The 22414-nt window shown below is 40.4% G+C and overlaps 1 protein-coding gene across 3 annotated transcripts in view; it reads right to left on the bottom strand.

Annotated features, from left to right (window-relative positions):
* hhip (hedgehog interacting protein) overlaps positions 1 to 22414 on the bottom strand; it is a 33664-nt gene that overhangs the window by 7375 nt on the left and 3875 nt on the right. For 2 of the 3 annotated variants that reach the window (XR_008301463.1, XM_026939949.3), the window contains exons 2-11: positions 21578 to 21770; positions 15581 to 15725; positions 13874 to 14078; positions 7829 to 7980; positions 7059 to 7232; positions 6676 to 6819; positions 5456 to 5577; positions 4158 to 4281; positions 3481 to 3611; positions 2315 to 2399 (exon numbers count right to left, since the gene is read on the bottom strand). Coding sequence is in view for 2 of the 3 variants with exons in the window: in XM_026939949.3 (XP_026795750.1) it covers positions 2315 to 2399; positions 3481 to 3611; positions 4158 to 4281; positions 5456 to 5577; positions 6676 to 6819; positions 7059 to 7232; positions 7829 to 7980; positions 13874 to 14078; positions 15581 to 15725; positions 21578 to 21770 (1475 nt within the window). In the remaining variant the exon portion in view is untranslated. The remainder of the gene's footprint in view (positions 1 to 2314; positions 2400 to 3480; positions 3612 to 4157; positions 4282 to 5455; positions 5578 to 6675; positions 6820 to 7058; positions 7233 to 7828; positions 7981 to 13873; positions 14079 to 15580; positions 15726 to 21577; positions 21771 to 22414) is intronic. The other variant, XM_026939957.3, reaches the window with a different exon arrangement.

Raw genomic sequence — 22414 nt, forward strand, 5'->3', positions numbered from 1 at the left:
TTTCTTTCGTGTTGCTTACTAAAAGTCCTGTCCAGTCACAGCTATAGGATTATATGACATTCTGTGATCAAGTGGCAAGTCGGGTGACATAAGAAAACATTTGTTCCTTTGGGCATTGTAAAAAGCAAGAAAAACATTCATTATTTTTCAGTAAATGCTTTATCCTGTTCAGGGTCGAGGTGGATCCGGAGCCTATCCCAGGAACACCGCCTATTTATTATTCAACATTAGTGCACTGCTAAACAAACATGGATGGACGGAGTCACTCTGTTGTAACATGTTTATCGAAACATTTTGGACATTTCATTGGATGTGATGCATTCCCCCCTCAGGCCCGAAGCCTCACTATTCACTAAAAACAACACAGCAAATCGAAATCAAAACATGATGTTTGTTTTGAAGCCCTTCAATTCTGACAGATGCAAGACCAAAACACAGAATGTCTATGATGGTATGAAGTTGCAGGTACATCAATGCAAGACCACCCGTCATGATGGTTCAAGTGAGGTTAGTAGTGTGATCCGCTCTCCGTCATTTGGTAACGAGATCCTGCAAACTGACAGAGTGTGTAAATCAGCACACCCAACACCGTAGTTCCTACAGACTAAACAACCCCAATCAATCATGGAAAGAATTGTTCCTTGGAAAAAATGCAGCATTGCCAAAAAACATAAATAAAATAAAGAGAGTGCAAGGGGCCTGGGCAAGGAGGAAACATCTGTTGCATAATTAATTGAGTTAGACTTGGGTGGCACTGTCATTGCCTTGGAGTATTTAGAAAAGTGCTTGTTCTGATTGTATGTTCGACAAGAAAAGAAAATGGCTCAAGAATTCAGTTTTGGGATATGTTAAATTAAGGCAGAACCATATTTTCTTTGGCTTCTAGAGTATTCTCACATGCAAGAGAAAGTTCCAAAGAATTACATATATTGTAGAAGCAAGAAAGGAGAATTGATTTGATCATTAGCATGTTCCCAATGCAAACAATTCAAAAAAGCAAAAACACCTGGGAAAAGATGATGCTATATTTTCAGTAAGGAAGATACTTTCAGTAATTCCTGCCTGCTCCGGTTTCTGTCTGCTCTATTGATCATGTTAACCTGCGAATAGCAAGACCCTTGATAGTATACGGTTGGATTTTGGGTGGATTCAGCTCTGAACACTCCCTGACATATGAATGTTCTCTGCTGTTATAAGGAAAACATCCCTCCTGTTGATGACAGGTGTGCAAGTCTCGTCAAAGCTCGGAAAATATCCCAGCAGACCACACATGCTTCCCAGTTAACCAGTGACGCCTGAACTGCCCTGACAGTGTTGGTGTTAGAAACACATTACACTAACATTTGGAAATGGTATGCTTACTCTCCAATTATGGCTGAGGTTTGTGTTGGCTGAGGCCGGCAGTTGTGTGATGATTTGTTTAAAGGGGCACAGTTCTTATGTGTGTGCATGCAAGAGAAAGAGAAAGAAAGAGAGAGAGAGTATGGTGTACTTCGAGCTAAAGAATGTAAAAAAGCTACAATAATCCCAAGCTCTCATTCCACTCTTCTTGTTGTAAGCTTAATATGCAGGTGATCACCAAAAATGAGTGGTGGACAGAAACCAGAGTCTTATTTCGCAAGATAATAATTTGACATTACATCATGGGGATGCTGAAATGGTCCAGGCTCACATTATTGGACTGAGGACAGAAGAACTAGTGCTGAATATTGCTGACTATGTTGCTTTAAAGCAGATTTTTTTGTCTCGTAATCTACCATGAATGGTCCCTTTATTCCATTTCTAATTCTATGCAGTTATTAGATATTAAACCTTGACAGTGGGGCAAGAATTCATTCATTCATTCATCTTCAGTAACCATTTTATTCTGGTCAGGATCGCAGTGCAGAGCCTATCCCAGGAATACTGCTCGTGAGGTGGGAATATACACTTTGGATGAGATGGCACTCCATCACAGTACACCATGCGCACACCTATTCACACCTAAGAATAGACTCACCATTTCACTTCCTGGTATCTTTTTGGAAATGGGAGGAAACCAGAGAACCTGGAGGAAGCCCATGGAGAGAACATGCATAGAAACTCCACACAGACAGTAACCTAAGCTCAGGATTGAAACCTGTAGCTGTACTACCTGCTGCATCATTGTGTCACCTTGTAAATACAATGTTACTTTAATATTTATAAAGAGATTGGTTGATTGAGCTGTGTCCAGAAGTTTGGAAAAAGTTCTGCAGGTTAGTGGGTCTCGGAAGAGTTCTATCATCTAGGCACAAGAGTGGAAAGAGCTTTGTAATAATCAAACTTTCTGTACCTTTTAGGGTCCACCAGCTTGTAGAGCCTCCCACTGTGTGACTGCATGGCTAAGCTTTTGCTGGATGCCAAGATGTAGACCTCACCTGGTGAAAAGGGAGATAGGGAAACCATGAGGATGTGATGAGTACAAGGCTTGCTTCATCTGCTAGGTCAGGTTCCCAACCCTGGTCCTGGAGTACCCCCTGTCCTGCATATTTTTCTTGTTCCCAACACACCCGATCCACCTGTGATCTAGTCAAATAAAATTGTCTTCCCTCTACCGTGTTCCTGTGGATCAAGAATCAAATGGATCCTTAGAATTGGTGTTTTTGTGAGTTCTGTAGCTTGCAGAGCTGCATTTTGCAAGTAACTTTCACTTGGGCCTCAAGCCCAACCCTTTGAAAGAATCCCTCTAATGTCTGAGCACCAAATAGTATCTTGCCCTCCCATGAAGACCTCCACTGTTTGGATGGCAAAAGGATAGTGCCTTACTCTGCTCATTCTAGGCATTTGGAACAAGTAGTTCATGTTCCCCTGTGATAAGAGGTCAAGCGGGATTGTACATTATGATGGAACACAGGCTTGCTGTGAGTCACTTGGAGATTTGATTTCCAGCGAGGCCTGCAATCCAATCCCTATGTTCTAACATGGAGGAACTTCATCATCGAACTTGGCACACAGTCCAGATAAATGACTCTTCTAGAGAGTAGAGAGGCTGTTATCATTGGGCGTGAGGTTAAATTTGTGGTTTGGTTGGGGAAGTTAATTGCAAATGGAAACCCTAGTCACTGACAAATCATTCTGACCTTTGAATCTTGGTCATATCTTCTGTCAGCAGCAAGAGAGAGGAAGTCATGTGTCAGGAAGTTAAAGTACTCTGTCATAATGGAATGTGCCATGGAGGAAAGGTATTTTGGAGTAGGAGTTGGCTTTCCACTGTGACCCCGGCAATCCCTGCTCTGTATCACAGAGATGTCTTTTTAAAATTTGACTCCTTTTTGCCTCAAGGTCATCTGTATCCAGCATCCTGTATCCAAAATTTTTTTATTATTATTTCAAAAATGACTAATCTGGACTAATGAACAAGGTACTGAAGAATAATAATAATGATTATTTGTATCTCAAACCCATGCTCAACAGCGATCAGAATGATTATCTAAGAGAGAAAACAGAGTTTGCACTTACCTTGTTCATCCTCTCCAAACCCCAGGATGTGGCCTACCAATGTAGAACCACACGAACTGCTACTTCCAAGGCAGAATGGCTTCTCTTGCCACGGCCGGTCCTCAGTAGGTCTCTGGAGTATTCTGAGGTTTCTGAAATACCAACATGGTGCAAATTTCATCATCATGTCACTGAGAACAGATTTAACATTTGTAAAATCTGGCTTCTAAGAGCAACAAAATTTTTACATAAAAAAAACTCAGGACAATTCAAATAAGTTAAGTTTCCAAAAACAAGTCATTTTTTAAGTAGAGTATGCACCTTATTTTAATTGTTGTACAGAATTAGTACATATCAGATGAGTTTGAATAACACAGCAGTTGTGTTAGTGTTAGTTTGAAGTGTTAAGGATATGAGATTGTGAACAAATGACACAATCTCAATGTCACTGAAAAAATAATCTATTTTCCTCTATGGGTGGGTGGAAATGTGTATACTTGGACATGTAAAACCACCGGAAAGATCTCACTTGACATCTGCAATCATACAGATTAGAGCTAACTCCCTAATCCTAGGTTACAATTACTTCAGAGGAAAAGGCTAAGGAGATCTGTTTTACTTAACTTATTTTTGTGACTACATGCAACCATTCACAATTAGTATTGGCTTAATTATCTTAATAATCTTAATTATCTTACCCATTTTTGTCACCAAATACATAACTTCCATAAAGTCTTCTTGATTGACAGCCTCTGTAGATGAATCCACCAACTGGGACTGCACCACCAATAGACTCCAAGTCAAAAATAGATGGTTCATTTTCTATCAGAAAAAAACACACAAACATATCTTGTTAATTATCTGAAAAGAAACAGTGTACCAATGTTAGTTTATAAAATGTTTTGCATACTTATATAATAGGCCATAATAGACTTTAAAGTTCTGTATTGTAATGGAAAGAACATGGTCTATGAAACACACAAGCTATGATTCAGATGTTACTTAAGTGTCTTGATTTCAAACCTTTTGCATCCTCCTATTATATCACACTATGTCACAGCATAGCTTTAACAAAGGCACTATTTGCCTACTTGAGAAACAGAAACGTATATCCCATATTTCCAACAATCTTTCAGAATGCCAAAGGTGGAGGGTTTTAATGACCCATTGGCTTGGGAACATTAAAGACAACTTTATTTTATGGGTAGCTGACTGTGCTCCTTTTCACAAAATGGCATCATTAACATCCAGCTTGTGTGAGGGAGGGTCCAGTTTCTAACAAGAGTTTGTGTACTGTGTGTTTGAGACAGTGTGTATAGCAACATAAGTTATGGCAGCTTTGGGAATGGCCAGTATTATAATGTTGCAGTCAGTGTGTTATAAAACTACTCAGAGCTGTTTAATGAACCTACACTTTCAGCATGGTGATGTTTTAATAGTGTAAAAGGACCAGTAATTTGCCCATTTAGTAGACCTTCTTTGGGGCATGTGTTGCTGGGGTATATACTAGGATGGGGCCATATGCTAGAATGAACATTGCCCATGGGGGCAGATGTGTAACCATCTAAGCCAACTAATTCTTAGATTCGAAAGGAAATAACATTCTTGAGATCTTCTGGTATTGATTAGGCTCTCAACAATGTGGGTTGAACTGTGCCAAAGCACCATCTACATGCTAATTGTGTCTGACAATGATATGTCATATTCATGAACACAAACTTGCATTCCCCTGGCAACACTGTATAACCCATTCAAAGTATTTATGTTCTTCATTTCTCCTCCACAGTTGGAGATGCCTCAAAGGCCATGTTATCATATTCTAAAAGAATGTAGTATTGTGTCCTAGAAATTAGAACTTACAACTCTGTACTGATGGTTTTAGAAACAGTGGTGATTGAGAAACGTCCTGAATAATGCTCATGTGGTTATAAAGATATGAAAACTAGTGCTGAAAACTAGTTAACAGTTAGAGCTCTACTAATATAGACAGACATACCATAATCTTTCCCTTTGCTGATCTGCAGGATCCTTCCTGTTGTTGTGTTTCTTCCTGTTGTATCAGTACACAAGATCAGGAGGCTCCCATTGGTGTCCATGCGAAGTTTATCCACTGCACACCTAAGACAGGATGGTGATTAGGGCATCCATTAGCCAATAGCATGACCACAGTGTGTATTACTTATGAGAGCTGTGTGGAATATGCAGCTTATAGTAGTGTTTGTATAAAGCCAGTGAAATCCTGATTAACCCCAATTTCTGCTTATTCCAAATGTATTCCAGCAACAAAGACTTGGTTGGTGCCCAATATACAATTGTTTGGTTTTGCATTGGTACAACAGAGATAATATTTCTAACAAGTCTAATCTAAAATCTTTTTCTCTCGAACTCTTTGCTGTGAATAAATTTCCATAAAAAAAAGCTCAGTTTGGCATTATTCCACTCAGTCAGTCCTGTTTCCAAGAATTTTAAGGCATTGTACCAGAAATTGTACCAGAACGTGAATAGTTTTTGATGATAACATAGCCTACAGATGGGTGACAAATGATTAAGCTACCAGAACAGCTTCAATATGCCTTGACGTCAACTTTCCTGGAGGGAAGAACACTGTTCTTTCAAAAAATATTCCCTCGGTTAGTGCATTGATGATGGTGGAGAGCGCTGTCTTAACACATCGCTCCAAAATCTCCCATAGATTTTCAACTGGGTTGAGATCTGGTCAGTATGACGGCCATAGTATATAATTTACATGATTTTAATACACATCAGTGAACCCTTGTGCCATGTAGATGGGGTGGATTCATCCTGGAAGAGACCATGCCCATCAGGATAGAAATGTTTCATCATAAGGTAAAGGTGATCAGTCAGAAGATCATTGTATTGATTTACAGATGATGTTTCCCTCTAAGCAGAGACGTCAAGCCAAACCTTGCCAGCATGATAAATGAATGCCCCACATAGCATAACAGAGCCACCAGATCCTTTAATTTGTCAGCCATCTATAGTTACAGACTATACCCACTTTTTAAGAGATTACAAAATGTAACCTTTCTCTCTGAATCAAGTATAGGAAGGTAGCAAAAGTAGCATAAGCAAACAAAACAAAATTCAGATGGGTCTAGAAAATAGATTAAACCAAACCTCAGCAGTTCTCCATATTATACTTATGACTTGCTCTTTGTTCTGAAATTTATGAAGCATCATCATACTGTCACCCACCTGCCAGGATCATGCAGTCCATGGGCGAAGATTTCTGGTGGTTGATTGGTGCTGTTGAAGTATGGGTTGTCCCCTGGTATGACATAGGGAGTGGAGCAGTGGTCCATGTCTACGTCCACCCTCAGAACTGATCCAGTGAAATCACTGCAGCAGCAAATCTCTCTCTTAGTAGGTTGACAGAATCAGAGGAATGTAGCTAATATCAAGGTCAAAGACATCCTATCAAATCAAATGTTGGATTCTGATCATATGGTTTAAGAGCTTTAGAGAGTGTGTGGATTAGTGTTTCTAATGCACTATCATATGTAAGGGTTTGCTATGTTTGCTGTGACCCTCCAGTACTAGAAGCTGATGCTTCTGCTGTACATTGTTGGCAGAATCACCTCAATCCGTCCATCTCCTCCATATCATCCAGAGTGATCATCCCATCACCCAGAAAGATATGCAAAAGCCCATCAGGTCCAAAGAGCAGCTGCCCACCCAAGTGCTTCCTGTGGAGCTCAGCCACCTCCATTAAGACTCGAAAGGTCCTAGTGTCCACCTGGTTGGGGTTTTTCCTTGAGAGAAACATTGAGAACATTCAATATATTTCGTCAAGTGCCAACTTAAGTTTATAGAAATTCATGGCAAATTAATTTATGATTTATAAATGAAATTTATTATCTCTTGCATGTTTATTTGCAGGAACTGTAACATAGTACAAATACTAATCTTGCAAAATGTTAAAAACTTTCAAAATCTTTCAATGATTTACAATTTCTATTTTACAATTTCTATTTTCTTGAGTACTACATAGTTGAATGAAATATCACTCTTGATTGCTATATTGATGTGCTTAAGCTTTGAGCCTAGTCATAAAATGCAATAATTAAACTAAAGTGAGTTTCCTTTCTTAACTGCAGCATGCGTTGCAACGCAGCAGAAAAGAATTCCAGTCAATGAAATTGTTTAATTATGCACTACCATTAAATCTCTATAAAAACATCCATCACTGTCATAAAATATTTTACAACACCCTTGGCAGCCAAAAACCTGGTTTCAAAACCACACATATCCTGAAACATTTAATAACAATCATTAAACCAATTTTATTTCCCTCCTACCTCTCAGGTCAGTCTGAGATGTGAGCAGTGTGTAAGTGGCTGACTGTTACCTGGACACTGTATACTCGACCACACGAAGAATGTGGTCATGAGGGCCGATTGCCCAGCGCTCCTGGTTCGTCGTGTAGGAGACGTAGACCTTGCCGTTTTTCTTATAATTGGGGTGGAATGCCAGGCTTAGCAAGCCCCTTTCATCTCCTCCCTGCAAGTCAGATGGGGAGCACAAAGAATCTAGAAGTTAATTATGTTCCCTTTTTAAAAGCCAGCGTAGGGCCAGGCCTAAAGCCAGGCCCCCCATGTCCCTTTCTGTCCCTCTCTTTCTTATTCTCTCCTTTTCTATCTCGCTCTCTCCATATGGGAGCCAGTTACCCCCATGCCCTCTTGCTCCAGCTCTCTTTTATTCTTGCCCCCCTTTCTCCCTCCTTGACTACTGCATTACAAACAATTATAAAACATTTGACTCCCAGCAACCCCCTTCTTTCTGGTCCTCCTTTTGGTTATGTGTGGCTCATTTTTGGGGCGAGGCCCCTCCATGATGCTTGGGCCCTCCCTGCAGCCTCCACCACACTAGTGATTTGTGTGTAATCTTTGGGGGGATATCCGCGAATGCAGCGGCGAGAGGCTGAAAGAATTTATTAGCTCACTGGCAGTTCATAGAGAGCACAAAAAGCCCAGGAGTCCTTCAGCCCAAGCTGTGGGCCTCCACCTCCTTATTCCATCCCGACCCCCACCCTATTTCCCTCCTGCCCCCTGTTTTTTAATCCGTGCAAAATCTGAGAGGGGAGGAAAAAGGAATGAGAAAAAAATAAAAATAAACAAGGAGCAAACTGCCAACTCCCACTGTCTTGGCAACATGTTTAGAAAAGCAATGAAATTGCTTGTGTAATAGGTAAAGCTTTGTTTCACCCCGGGGGCAGCTACATCAGTTGTCACAACTCTGGTGGTCTACTCATCATCGTCAGCTGTAATAAGCAGCTGTATCATTTCAATCCCAGGCCAAACGATCAGGTTGGGCTTTCGTCTCTCTCTTTCTTGCATTGTTAGGAAAATGAAAAGAATGAACAGAATGCCAGGCGTATGTGTTCAGAATGTGTGAATAACAGCATTTCAAGCAAGCTTGTTTTTGAACAAGCATTACCGAGATCTAGCGCTTTGGGATCGGACGTAACATGGGAGGAGTGTTTTCGCCCCACAATGAGCCAATGCAGCGTGTCCAATAAACAAATACAGCATGCCGTCATGTCAGTTATGCGGCATTCCTTTCCGATATTTCACAGGAATTGAGTAAAGAGAGGTCTTCTGTGAACTGCTTGAGTTAACTCTGTGGTTCAGCCCGCAGAATGAGCCAAAACACACAGACCATAAATTGGTCAGAGAAGCTCTGTTAGGCTGCGCTGCACTAATCCAAGTTGGACAGGCCAGTGGCACAAATGTGGACGCGAGTCTGCACCATCTCTGGAATGCTCCAGAGGGGAGTGTAAAAGATCTTCAGAGACTTGAGTAATCACACTCTGGAGTCTTTTCGATTTGACCGCAAGAGTGGGAAAGCCGTGAAAGCTGACAGATAAATAATGACTTATGGGCTCATTAAGCTCGAAAAGACATTTTTTTGTGGTTTTTATTAAATGCCTGTTCCTGAGTTGGCAGGTACAATACAACTGAAAAAATGAATGTAAGTGTGTTTCCTATTACTTTGTTGAACCACCTGATCCGTATGTAGGACTGATGTCATGACCCAAATACCAAAACAAACACATGGGAGGTCAAGACAGGAATTCCAGTGAGTTGCATGGTCTCCAGCCAGGGACCACTGAGCATGCAAGTAGGCAGACTCTAATGATGATACTGTGCAGCAAGAAGGATCTACTCCTCTGGATCCAAATTAACAGCTGAAGTGTACTGAAATGATGCCAAAATCACTCCATTGTTGTCCATTTATCATTAGAAGAGTAGGAATACCATTGGAGGCAAGTTTTTGGCAGACTCGGTCCCAGTGAACAGGTCTGCTTAATTGCAACACTGGCACAAGCGTCCCCATCTCAAGCCAAGACACTCCAACCACATATTTGCAACCTCCTCAGGAATTTACAAGCTGGACATATTGTAAGATATCTTTCTTATGTAACAGTGACCATAACAGATTACTCAAGTCAGTGGGAATTGGGCAGGCTATGATATCTTTCCGGATTCTCTTTTTAAATCAAACTGTCTTTAACTGCATTATATCAACACCAACTTCTTTAAAATGCCTTCCTAACAGAGGTTTAGCATATCTAATGTGTGTCTGTTTTACAATATCCAGATTCAGGGAAGCAAACAAGTGATGGCCATAAGAGCCTGCCCTTACAAGTGTTCTGCCAGTAGTGGAACCAGAGCCAGGAAGCGAGAATGAGATGTGCTACAGCCACAAACTACACAACACTCCCCCTATATTTCAAAAAGACATTGCCAGTTTCCTGGCTATCAGCTTTCAAGGCATGATGCATAGCATATCTCGCACATTGCTGCAGTGCACCTTTTGATCCCACTGTGCTTGAGAAATCCTACATAAAATACATTACCCGGGAGCAGACTGAAAAAAAAAACATGCATACCTCAAAAGCTACCTGAACTCTTGATCCCTCAACTTGGGGCTTGGGATTCGCACACATCTAGTGTTCCACCTCCTCCAAAACACACACTCCTACACCTGTTATTGTACATTACTGGAGCTGGAAATGGAGTACAATGGAAAATTGTATGGAAGACCGCAAATCACAATGTTTTTGGCCACCCTGGTCATTCCTCAAGAGCTAAACTTTCTTCTGGAGATCAGGACAGTGCTGGGGGAAGTTAAGTCAAGTGAGATGACAGCAGTGGTCGTTTCCTGAAGTGATCTGTTAAAAAGGAGGGGGTGAAGGGGAGGAAAAAGACCATTTGTCAAAGCTGGGGTACTTATCTCAGACAGGTCTGAGAGCCCTTCTTGCTCATCTGACTGAAAAAATCCAACAGCTGTGTGTGTAGTGTGACAGAGAGCATGACATGCCGTGAACTATTTGCTTCAGCAAGAAATACTTTATTGCAGCTGGCTGCCCTTGCTCTGGCAATAGAGCCATGCTCACGTTGCATACAGATGTCTTCATCTCTGCCGCCATGCATCCCGGTCTAGCAGACACAACAGCGGAGCAGTCCCATGCTGTTGCTGCTAACAATTCAACGTGCAACGAATCAAGGCTAAACTCTTAATCACCCTCTCCCTCACACAAATATTTTAAAAGATCAACACATGCTCTGGGTCTTTACGTGTCACCATGAGGACTGGAGTTCATTTCAGCATCTGGAAAAGCTTGAGTCAATGCAAACCCAAAACAAGTTAATTGGCAAAGCACTGGTGCTTAAGCGCGGTCTTGCTCTGTCAAATCCAGACAACGTTAGCAGCTGGTTAACCTGGTAAACACCGCACAGCTGTGATGGCGTGGAGGATTAAACTGAGTAAGATCATTATCCCACAATGCACAGCTGAATAGGAATAAAAAAGTTTCAAACAGCAAACTGAGAAACTGCAAACAATTCAGATTAGCCAGTTGGCTTGGTTGTCAGATGACAGGGTTTAATTGAGGGAAAGATGAACAACATTACACTGGCTTGCAGGATGGTTTAATAATTGCAGAGAAAGAAGAACACTGACTATTGACTCTTCACATATAAAGAGGTCAAGAAGAATCATTGTGTCTAAGTCTCTTGGCAAAATGGCAACCATGCAAACTATGCTAGAATAAAAACGAGGATCATTCAGAGTAATGATCCCCTTGGGGCTGGACAGATAGCAGAGAACACCCACAGCGCTTGAGGGACCTCCCTTTAGTGGAGGGTGCATTGTTTCTGAGATTTAAGGAAACATAGAACATTAGAATCAAAGTTGTGATAAAAATACTATCTACTTTTCCTAAGGAACCAGGGGACCTACCGCGTACACAAAGAGAGCAACATCCTGTTGTTGCTGTGTGTAAACACCATCCGTTCTGTGTAGCTCTGTACGATAGCAGCCAAACTTCACAGAATAGGACTCTTGACGACTAGCAGGGCTTGAGACTCCCCTAATTTTGACATAATGAGTGTTGAAGCCACAGCCAATTATGTTTAATTACGATAAGGTGCACAAGGTCTTCCTAGCGAAGCGTTCGCATGTCAAATTCACGGAAGCCCATAATCACTCTCTCTGGGGAAGCAAAAGAAGCATGCGACGCATGTAAACTTCCTGTCAAAACGTTGAGCGCTTCCTCCATCTTGGGACACTTTTGCAAATAAATGCCTTTAAACAGAGTGCATTTGTAATGCGGACAGATAAACATCCGTAGTGGCACACGGCAAAACTCCTGCTGACGTATGGGAGGATATCCTATAATCATGTGGCCACATTTTCCTACTTCTCAGAATTTAAACATGTAACATTGCCTCTATTGGCAGTGGCATATACAATAATTTGCAAGTGCATGTAACATACAGTGTCTTATGTCACTGTGTTTTACATCCAAAGTCTGCTGTAAATTGTGCAATTTCAGTTTTTTTTATTATTACTTGTCACATTGTACAAGATGATCTCAGTGAAAAACTTGGTCAAATTCTATAACAGACTGTGTGATAACACATAGTCTCCATGTCAGATTATACGCTGCAGATCCTCTAACAACATAACTGTGATTAAAGAAAATCACTATGTTCTGCTTATTTCATCAATCAGTGTAATGTAGAAAGTGGGCACACATAAAAACAAACAATCATCAAAGTGAGCTTGAGGTAATGTTTTTTTTTTGTCCATTAGCATGTCTTGTTTAAAATTTGCCGTTGCCTCTTCCATATGTGTATCTGTCCAGTGGGTTTGGTATCATCCTTTAAATGCTTGAGATTCAAGATCCAGGGCTGCAGGGAACAGGCAAAGAGTGAGGTAGGAGGTATAATGTCTTGCCTTAGGTTTTTATACAAACCTCATAAGTCTCTCCTCAGTTCAACCATGTGAAAATGTACTGAAAATGCATTTGCCTTATGGCCTCCTGTGTTCTGGAGATCAGACTTCCCTGATAATAGGAGGCCAGGCTGGATGGCTCTCCAGTAGGTGCTAATTGCTTTTCAGTACAGACATGTCTACATCTTCCTGTCTGGAGCAAATCCATGAAGCAGAGCGATGTGTGTTCAAAAAGCACTCCTCTCCTCTCTCCCCAAACCATTCATGACCGTGCCTGACACTGAATATGCGTGTTTACAGTTGCTCCACAGAGCATGCTGGTAATATCAGCATTATCCTTCCACACTGAGTTGAGGTAATACACATCACAGAGACCCCACTGAACCGTGTCATAGCAATATTTAATAAAAAAATGCATATATACTGTTCCCTTTGTGAGGAATCATCAATAACAATATTAAATTTTGTTTTTGTTATGTTAAGTTTTCATTATTATAATATGTTTGTATTGCTTCTTGGTTTTTGCAAACTAGGGGCCACATAAAAAGTCAAAAGATCTTGTTTGAGGGGAAAACCAAAGCTGTATACTAGAGGTTTGCACAGGACTTTTTAAATCCCATTCTCAGCCACTCCCAAAGGACCAATCCCCACCTGGTTCTGTAATTATTAATATATATTTTCTGATGGCCTATTTGGTACTATTTGTCAAAATATAAACAAATTAGTCATTTAAACATCCATGACCCTGAACAGGCTAAAGCAGTTACTGATGATGCATGAATGAACAGTAAATGCATCATGCAGTGCAGTGCAAACACCATATATGCTCTAATTATATGGCTAATTAACAGGCCCTTTCTTTGCTTTATATCTGACTGCCCACTCTCAAAATAACAAACAAATTTTTTTGTTGTATGGGTTTTGGTGAACTATATTTATGGTTGAGGTGTCAAAGTATATTATTGGTAGAAAAACCTAATTTTTATCTGAAATCTGATTTTTCATCTCTTTTGCAATTTGCTAGAATTCAGCTACAGTGACATCCGACAGGTTTTCCCAGACGACAACACATAGTATAAGCCTGGATGAAAGTTTAATGTGCTGTTTTCCAGAGCCAAAAAACAGGTCAGTTTTACTATCCAGGTTCTCTTACCTTGATCCCAGTTTGCACTAGTTTGTGGATGTCCAGGTATGCCTCTTTAAGAAGCTCCATATCGTGAGTGAGGATGTGGACAAAGCCTTCCTTCTCCACGATGAAAAGTCGCTGTGAGCCATCCCCACAATGCACCACGGCCACGGGCTGACGTAGCCCACTCAAGATCTCCTGAGCACAGTAGCAATTGTGCTTATGCTTCCTGCTGAAGAGAGTGGCTCTGTCAGATCATTTAAATGCCTTATACTGTTGTTTTAACAATTCATTATTTAGTCATTAATTGATGATGATTAATTTTCTAGCAGCAGCAGCTCAGATAATTGCTCTGGTTACAAGACACAGGTTTATATTAACTTACTCATTCTAATATGTTATCGTTTCTCTAGTGACTTGTATGGAGGATGAAGCACCACATAATCTATGGCTAATAATAAACGGATAAAAAAAATCATTAATATGATAAAGTTTTCTGTGCAGAGCCATTTATTTTACATTTACGGAAGGAGTCTCCAGTGTCAGCGTAGTCTGCAGGACAGGACATTTTGTGCATTTTTTGTCTTATTGACTTCAAGAGAGAGAGAAAAAGAGATGCTGGTGAGGAAATGACTATTTGTAGGTACTAAAATGCAAGGATAACAGGATCTAACTTGTTTTGTGGATGATCCGCAACATTAACTATAAATGGACAGAAATGATGGCATTCATTAACAAATTAATATTTGCAATGATTGGCAAAATGCTATAGTATAGGAAGAAAAAAACACTATAGGATGTGCTGCTATAGAAGAATAATCAACATTAGTGTCACAATGTCAATCATTTTCCTATAACAGCACACCCCCAAGTGCGTCAGTAGCATGAGTGCACTCGGTGGCAGGTGTTGGCAGCCTGGTAGGGATTTGCCATACTTTTAGGAACGTGCAATGTGATGATGCTGATATTATGTTCATAACACTGATAAATATCAGACAAATATGGATATTTTAACAGTTATCTGCTCATATTTACATTACTGCACATGCCTAAAGTGTTTACTCATTGCTCTGGCTCCAAGAACTGAACAAATGCTACAATGAACAAATGTTTTGGCAAAAAAAAAAAATCAGGGGTGGATTAAAGTATTCTGAAGCAAATGTAAACTAAACTGATGTATCCCATATCAGAGTCCTGAGGTTCAAAGTCAATATGTGAGTGAACTCTTGAGGTCTTTAGGCTAAACCGGTTTTCAAAAGACAAACCCTGTTTTTGGTGCTCTTCTGATTCCGTCCCTCACCTTGTCTTTTCACATAAGCTTCAAAGCCCACTGGTCCAGATCAGAGCAGGAGCAGTATAAGCACTTTCTTTGTACCCTTAAAGCTGGCTAAACCAGCACTGGACAAACAAACGTGGCTCAGCCATGGGAAGGAGGGGGCATTGAGCCAGGCCTAAAGCACAACCGGGAATATTTTTACATGTAGGCTCATTCATGCATGTTGGGACATCAGTGACCTCTGCTCTTATCCAGCAAAAGAAGAAGAGATGGGCTGATAAGGGCTGGCATTCATCATCTGATGAATACAATTTTCCAAATCATCAGTGTGGAATTAATTCTGAAGCAATGCTGCAGGATGTTAAGAAAATTGTCTAATCTATGAATGACCAGGACTGCTCTCATTTAAAGAAAAGAAACTATAAACCACTGAAATCTGAATGTACTTCGATACATACCTGTTGATCGCTTCTATTCTCTCATCTCCCAAGTAGTTGGAGTCCTGCCCGCGCAGTAGCTTTCGGTGGAAATCGGGAAAGCACAAGCCTCCATTCCTCCTCCCGTAGTATTGGCAGAACTCGTCTACATCGGCTTGGAACAGCTCTGCCAAACACAGACAGACAACTGCGCTCAGCCCGAAACAGACACCACGCGAGTCTTAGAGGATGATGTCATCGCCTCCAAGACCAGCAGAATCCCCTGTAGTTAAAGCTGTTCCCCAGGCAAGCTCACACAGTTCGAGACGTCTCACCACAGGCTCAAGCTAAATCCCATCTGTGGTTATGGTGCACTGGTTGGGCACTGTGAGATGCCAGCTTTAACATTTATAAATCTCAATGTTATATTTGTTTCATAAACATGTAATCCACAACATTGGGTGAGTCCATGATAGGTGTGCCACTGATATTTCATTTACAAACGTGTATGGAAAAGGTGTAAAGGTAAAAGACAATTTAAACATAGGGAAAATATCCTTCACAACGAACTATGTGCAAGTTTCAGATGTGTAACTAAAACAAAACTGTCTGCAGCACTTTTGCCTGTCTCGGCCAACTATAACTACAAATTACCTTGAAATATAATCAATAAAATACTTCAGCAATCATATATTATCTTATATAAAATTAACATTTTAGTTTTAGTGTCCTACAAAGTTCACTCAACCCTGCCACCCTGAACACATTCAGCCCCTGAAATATTTGAAATATTCCAAAAAATTCCACATATTCAACAGGAGGCAACAGGACGTGGAATCTTCTGAATTTCCTAAAGATCACGGGAAGAAGAAAAGTAAGTTCTCTCATTCTTTCTTCTTTATTTTCAGGGATGTTTTGCTATCGACTCACAAGGTCACTTTGAAAGTACAACCCTGCTGCCTAAATTATAAATCCAAAGTAAATTAGTATTCATTCAAAATAATGTCTGCATGCCATTAGTATGGATGCTAGATAACCACATTATGAGTATTTTCTAATTATACGCTAAAGAACTCTTACTTATGTAAGAGACAAAAGGCAGCTGTCTTCAGAAAAGAAACCACGAAAAAATGTTATTTTAACACATTTTTGGAATGTTTAAATGCTTGTTTTCTTAGATCCAGTGTTCAAAACTAATAAAATAAAGTTTAGAGTTACAAGGGCTTAATGACACCACAATCTTGGAATCACCACATACAGCAGAGAGATATTGCACACCTCATTTAGACATATGTGGAAGGTTTAAACACAGCGTTAAACACGCCAAACGTGAGCATGTCAAACTCAAACTTGTCAAACATTCAGTCTGAAGCACATTTTTCATCTGGAACATGTCAGTCAAATTCAAATAAATGATGAATGAACACCTAAATGTGATTGATTGTGCTTTGCAGATTAGATTAGCTTGCTTGCTATCAGGGGAAACACACTGATTTATTTCTCTATTAACAGCCAACATAAATCTCTCAGGATGTGAAAAGCCCACAACACGGAGAACTTAGGAAGTGGGAATGATAAAACCTAAATGTGGCCTACGTGGTAAGGCTTTACAGCAATGTTTGTAAGAATGTAGGTTGTTAACAGCTCCACAGTGACCTAAAAACAACTGGGCTGGTGATTTCCTCTTAACTAAACCCTCACAGAGAGAAGGGTCTGCTGGGGAGGGCAGAGCAAATACACCAGTGATCGAAACACAAACACACTCCACTCCTTACTTTCATCTTCGCCAAGCCCCTCTGCAATGCCTGAGGAGTGTGTTTGTGTGTGTGCTGGTGCTGGGGGTGACCACACCAACAACTGAGGTGATAGGATATCCCTAAACATCTAAACACAACAAGGAGATCAAAGACACACGCACACACACTCTCAGCCATGCCACCCACGCACAAGTGGTTATCTCAGGGCTGCTAGTGCTCGTGCTGAGTCATAGCGGTGTGAGGGAGCGAGGAAAAGCAGTAAATGCCTTTATGGGGATACTACCTAGTCTGGAAGTGGACTGGTGTGTCTCTGGTGCTGAAGGATGGAAAGACGCCCGTAAAAGCTACCGTTAGGGCACCTCTGTGGAGTTTCAGTTCGCTGATGAACAAAGACATCCATACAAGCAAATACACAGATTCTTTAGGACTTTAAAAAAGATCTAACAATGCATTTTATGCTTTCGACTTCTTGTAACATAGTATATAGCATATGAGCAGTGATGGCATTTAAAATGTAAGTTACAAAAGTCTTGCTAGCAATGCTATCCATCAAGTGAAGTGTAGCTAGCTGACAATTCAAGTGCTAAGTCACATTTTCTCCTAATTACAGAAATGGTGATTGACAATGTATTTATATAGTTTTTTTTCCCCACAGAGCACATAAAAAAGTGTTTGGGGTGTGTGTGTGTTTTCTGTGATGGCTTAAGGATTTGGCCTACTGATCGAAAGATCGTGAGTTTAAATCCCAGCATTGCCTCCTCAGTTGTATCCTGTCTCAATACTAAGTTGCTCTGGATAAAAAGCATCAGCCAAATGTATAAAATGTAGATATGTGAAACAAAATATGGCCAGTTATCCAAAAGGATTGACTGACTGATTACTAGTACTGCTGCCATTAAAATACATCTCTAATATCTTGACATAAAGTCAATACATATGAGACGACAACTCATTTTATGGAGGCTTCACCACGTTTAAGAGAAAGGTTTAAGGGATATGGCCTATAGAGTCTCCTCAGCTCTGTCCAACATTTATGGGCAACTGGGCGAGTTGGAATCAGAGATTCCAAGGATCCAGTAGACATAGACCTGGATGGATATAATGCTCATTCAGTTGTATTCATTTTACACAATCCAGACTTCCAGTCCAGGCTTTTTTTTTTTTCTCAGGCTGATGTCAGAGTGAGTTGACTCATTAGCAACCTCAAGTGAATCGAGGTGTTTAACCAATGACAACAATTTAACAACTTAATTTAGGCCACTAACAACTTAATTAGTTTAGCTGGAAAATTGCTACTTGTACTGTGCAATATTGGAAGTGAGTCTAGTATACAGTTATGTGATTAGCACATTAGTAATGTAGTTCCGTAATTCACCTTATACCACAGTGCAGTTAAATTTTCAATAGATCAGATGTTGGTGATTAATTTTTTTTATAACAGCTGCTCTGACAATAGGTCTGACTGCAAGTTTGCCTTCATTGTAATACGTTACTGTTCAACTCACACAGGGATAAAAAAAATATTTAAAAATATTTTTTGAAAAAAAGTTTTCTGAGAGGAAATGTTTCTCATTAAAATGAAAAATTAAAAACTTAAAAAGAAAGAAAACAGAAAGGATGGTGAATAACTGACTACAACAGGAACTAACTGGTTTTGTGGATGTTCCACAATTAAATGAAACTAAAAACGAATGAAAAATGATGACATTCATTAACAAATTAACAATTGTAATCATTGGCAAATATCTGTGGTATAAAAGGAAGAAAACACTACAGGATGTGCCGTTATGGGAAAACAATCAACTTTATAGCTATGTGCATACATTATGCAACACTGAATGTAACTGTAAGTGGACAAAAAAATACAATGTGATGTTCGCTAGCAAGTAATAAAATGGTATAAGAGGAATAAAACACTTGCTGTTATTGGAAAATAATCAATTTCTCGTTGAGCAACATCACACCACTCCATCGTTGATTATTTTCCAATGACATCATACCCTGAAGTTTATTCCTTGCCTAATCAATCTGATCATGGTGATGCAATAAACTATAAATGACAATTGCACCATCCACACTGCTCTGACCTTTTATACTACTATATAGCTCAGAGAAGGAGAGTTTTTCTTTTTCTTTCAGTCTTGTATAAGAAACTGCAGGGAAAAAAGTCCCAGAATATAGAAGTGTTCACTTGAAAATAAATTATATGTACATGGAAAAAAAAACTGTTCTAATTTGGGCCATTTATGGTTAACAACTTCCCTAAACATATGGCAAAATTACTATGTGGCCACACACTGTCTGTGCGTCCACACAGTACGGCCCAGTTTTATTGTACTTCTCTGAGAGCGAGACTCTGTCCACATCGCCGCTTCTATGGTTATACTTCCATCTGGTTATCTTCCAGAGCAACCTGGGTGGCCACCCAAAGTACTTGACATCTTGATGCACTTCAGCAGTTTTACATATACACAACCTTTGTAGAAAAATAAATGTGTCATTCGTCACCACATATGCTGATTTTGAAAGAGAGGGAGAGGGGAGGAGGGAAGAGGAGGAGAGCTGAGGTTTGTGGACTTCTGTTCTCTAGTCTTTACCGCTTTCAGACTGTGTCTTTCTGTCTTTTACCACAACAGTTTTGTGTCGATGATTTTCAGTATGTTTGCCCAACAATATGATTAGGATGACTGATTTGTTTGTGTATGTGTTTGTAAGTGTGTATGTGTGTGGCCTGCTTGCATATCTGCCCCTGTCTAATCTACATACCATCCCATCTGATGGAATGCGCCAAGCAGTGACAGTTGCAGCCTTGCACAGTGACACACCCAGGCAAACACAGGAAGTTTGTTCCTAATGCCATTCATGCTATGGAGAAAACATAAACCCTGTGATAGCTGCTTAACGTTTAACCATTGTGATTTTCTTCTTTCTGCTCGGCAGCAAGCCCACACTGTTTAGACTTTCTTGAATGCACCACCAAGAAAAACAAACTGATGAAGCAGACTGCTGTCGTAAAACAGCTGCTATTTTCTGCTGTATCGTGCAGTAGGGAAAGGTGTCAGGGTCAGTCATGTCTAGACCTTAGTCATACACGTGCACCCAGGCTCCACTGACGTAAACGCAGGCGCTTGCCAGGAATACAAAAAAGAAACTCATCATTAAACCATTCATTCACATCTATTCATCCTAGATTGTTGGGCTTTGTTTGGTGTGTGTGTATGTGTGTGTGTGTATGTGTGTCCACTCATGGGTGCTGAGGTGTGTCTGACAGCTGCGACATGACAGCGTGTGAGAACACCACTTGGTACATGACTGCTTGCACTGAGTAGATATAACTTATTATGGCCAAAGTCCACTGTGCTAACACTGAAGATTATCAAAGGGTAGATTTATATGTTGTATAACTTAAAAAATATAAATTGAATCTGTTTTTTTTTTTTGGTTTGTGGTAAGCATGAGATTTGCATGTGTGCTCATGCATATTCATCAAAATTATCTAGCACAAACTAAAACAATAACAACAACAAAAACTGTACCATGAAATCCAAGCGGTGTGAATCCAAGAGGATTCTGGCATATTTCAGACTGTACCAAAAAGCAGAAATATTTAGACATTCACATAATCCTTTCAGTAGGAAGCATAGAACGGCAGTGCTCGAGGAGCTTAGAGAACCTTTCCAACGCATCGTGTGGGATGGCATTGTGAGGAGAAAAAGACAAGCAGTGCGTCCTGAACGCCAGGACTAATCAATCAGCTTTGTTAGGGTTTGGCAGAAGCCTCCAGCACCATATTTATGTGTGTGTATGTGTGTGACCCATAAACAGTGGCCGCTGCTATGGGATAAGGCAGTACCTTTCGCGAAATGTCTTTGCGTAGCATCTGTGGAATGATAATCCTTGTATTCTAACCTTTACTGGGATTTTATTCAAACATTTGGAAAGGGTTTGGCTCTGACGTCTTTTCCTTTGGCTTTAGGCTAAGTATGCATGCTGTAAATGTGCATGTGCTCACTGAGTATCGGAGCTTAGGAGCTGTATTATACAGTGAAAAGACCTTTAGAATAAACACGGAATTGGACGTTTGCTGAAATGTTGTTGATCATATAAGCTAAGCCGTTTCTGTTACAACATTTGGTTCATTTTTGTTTGGGAACAAATTGGAGTGCAGTACAATTCCACATTGCCATTTAAGGTTTGTAAGCATTGCGTGATGGTATTATAAATAGCTCTGTAGCATCAAATATGGTTTGCTTTTAAGTGTTTTTGTGCCAGTTTGTGTTACCTGGTACATGTCCCCTACAGGTATAGTAGAACTCTTGGCAGTAGTCGAGGCAAAGACGAGGCAGGTCTGGTTCGCGGTGTCGTGCTGACTCTTGTTCGGATAAGTGGAAGAGCATCTGGGCATTTGGTGAGCAGCGGGCACACTTGATCTCCTCCAGCAGTCTGGAACACTCCGTGTTATTGGTGAAAAAGATCTGAGGAGATCAGGCAAGCAGTATCACAGCAACAACATTTTAGAATTCTCACAACATTATTGCTATAGAAGCAGAACGCTTGTGTATGACTTGATATGGGGCAAGACTGAATGGCTTTGATGCGTTTGCGTGATTGGATTTGGGGTGAGTCAGGCTGTCAATGGGATGTGTCCCACTGGCTTTGGGGTGAGTCTAACTGGCTTTGGAGTCTTATTGGTTTTTGGGTGATTCCAATTTGCTTTGAAGTGTGTCCGATTGACACTGAGGTGAGTCTCGTTGGCTTATTCAGTGTCTTTGGCTTTGGAGTGAGTCTTGCTAGCTTTGGGAGGGTGAGTCTCATTGGCACTGGGAAGAACCTCCTTAGAGTATGATTGGCACTGTGTTGAGTCACATTGGCTTTTCTATCTCATTGGCTTTAGGGTGAGTCTGAGTGACATTATGATGAGTTTTCATTGGTTTTTGAGACCTGCTGGTTTGGGATGAGTCTGATTGACTCAGTACAAGTGGTTCACAGCAGAATAAATCAAATATTTGATTTTGAAAATAGATGGTAAATTTGATCTCCGAAATAGATTCCTGGGCCACTTTGAGAAAGCGGATCGGCTTTAAAGATTTGTTCGTAGAGGCTGACAAACAGTTAAATT

The sequence above is a fragment of the Pangasianodon hypophthalmus genome, chromosome 3 (assembly GCF_027358585.1).
Source record: "Pangasianodon hypophthalmus isolate fPanHyp1 chromosome 3, fPanHyp1.pri, whole genome shotgun sequence".
Classification (NCBI taxonomy): domain Eukaryota; kingdom Metazoa; phylum Chordata; class Actinopteri; order Siluriformes; family Pangasiidae; genus Pangasianodon; species Pangasianodon hypophthalmus.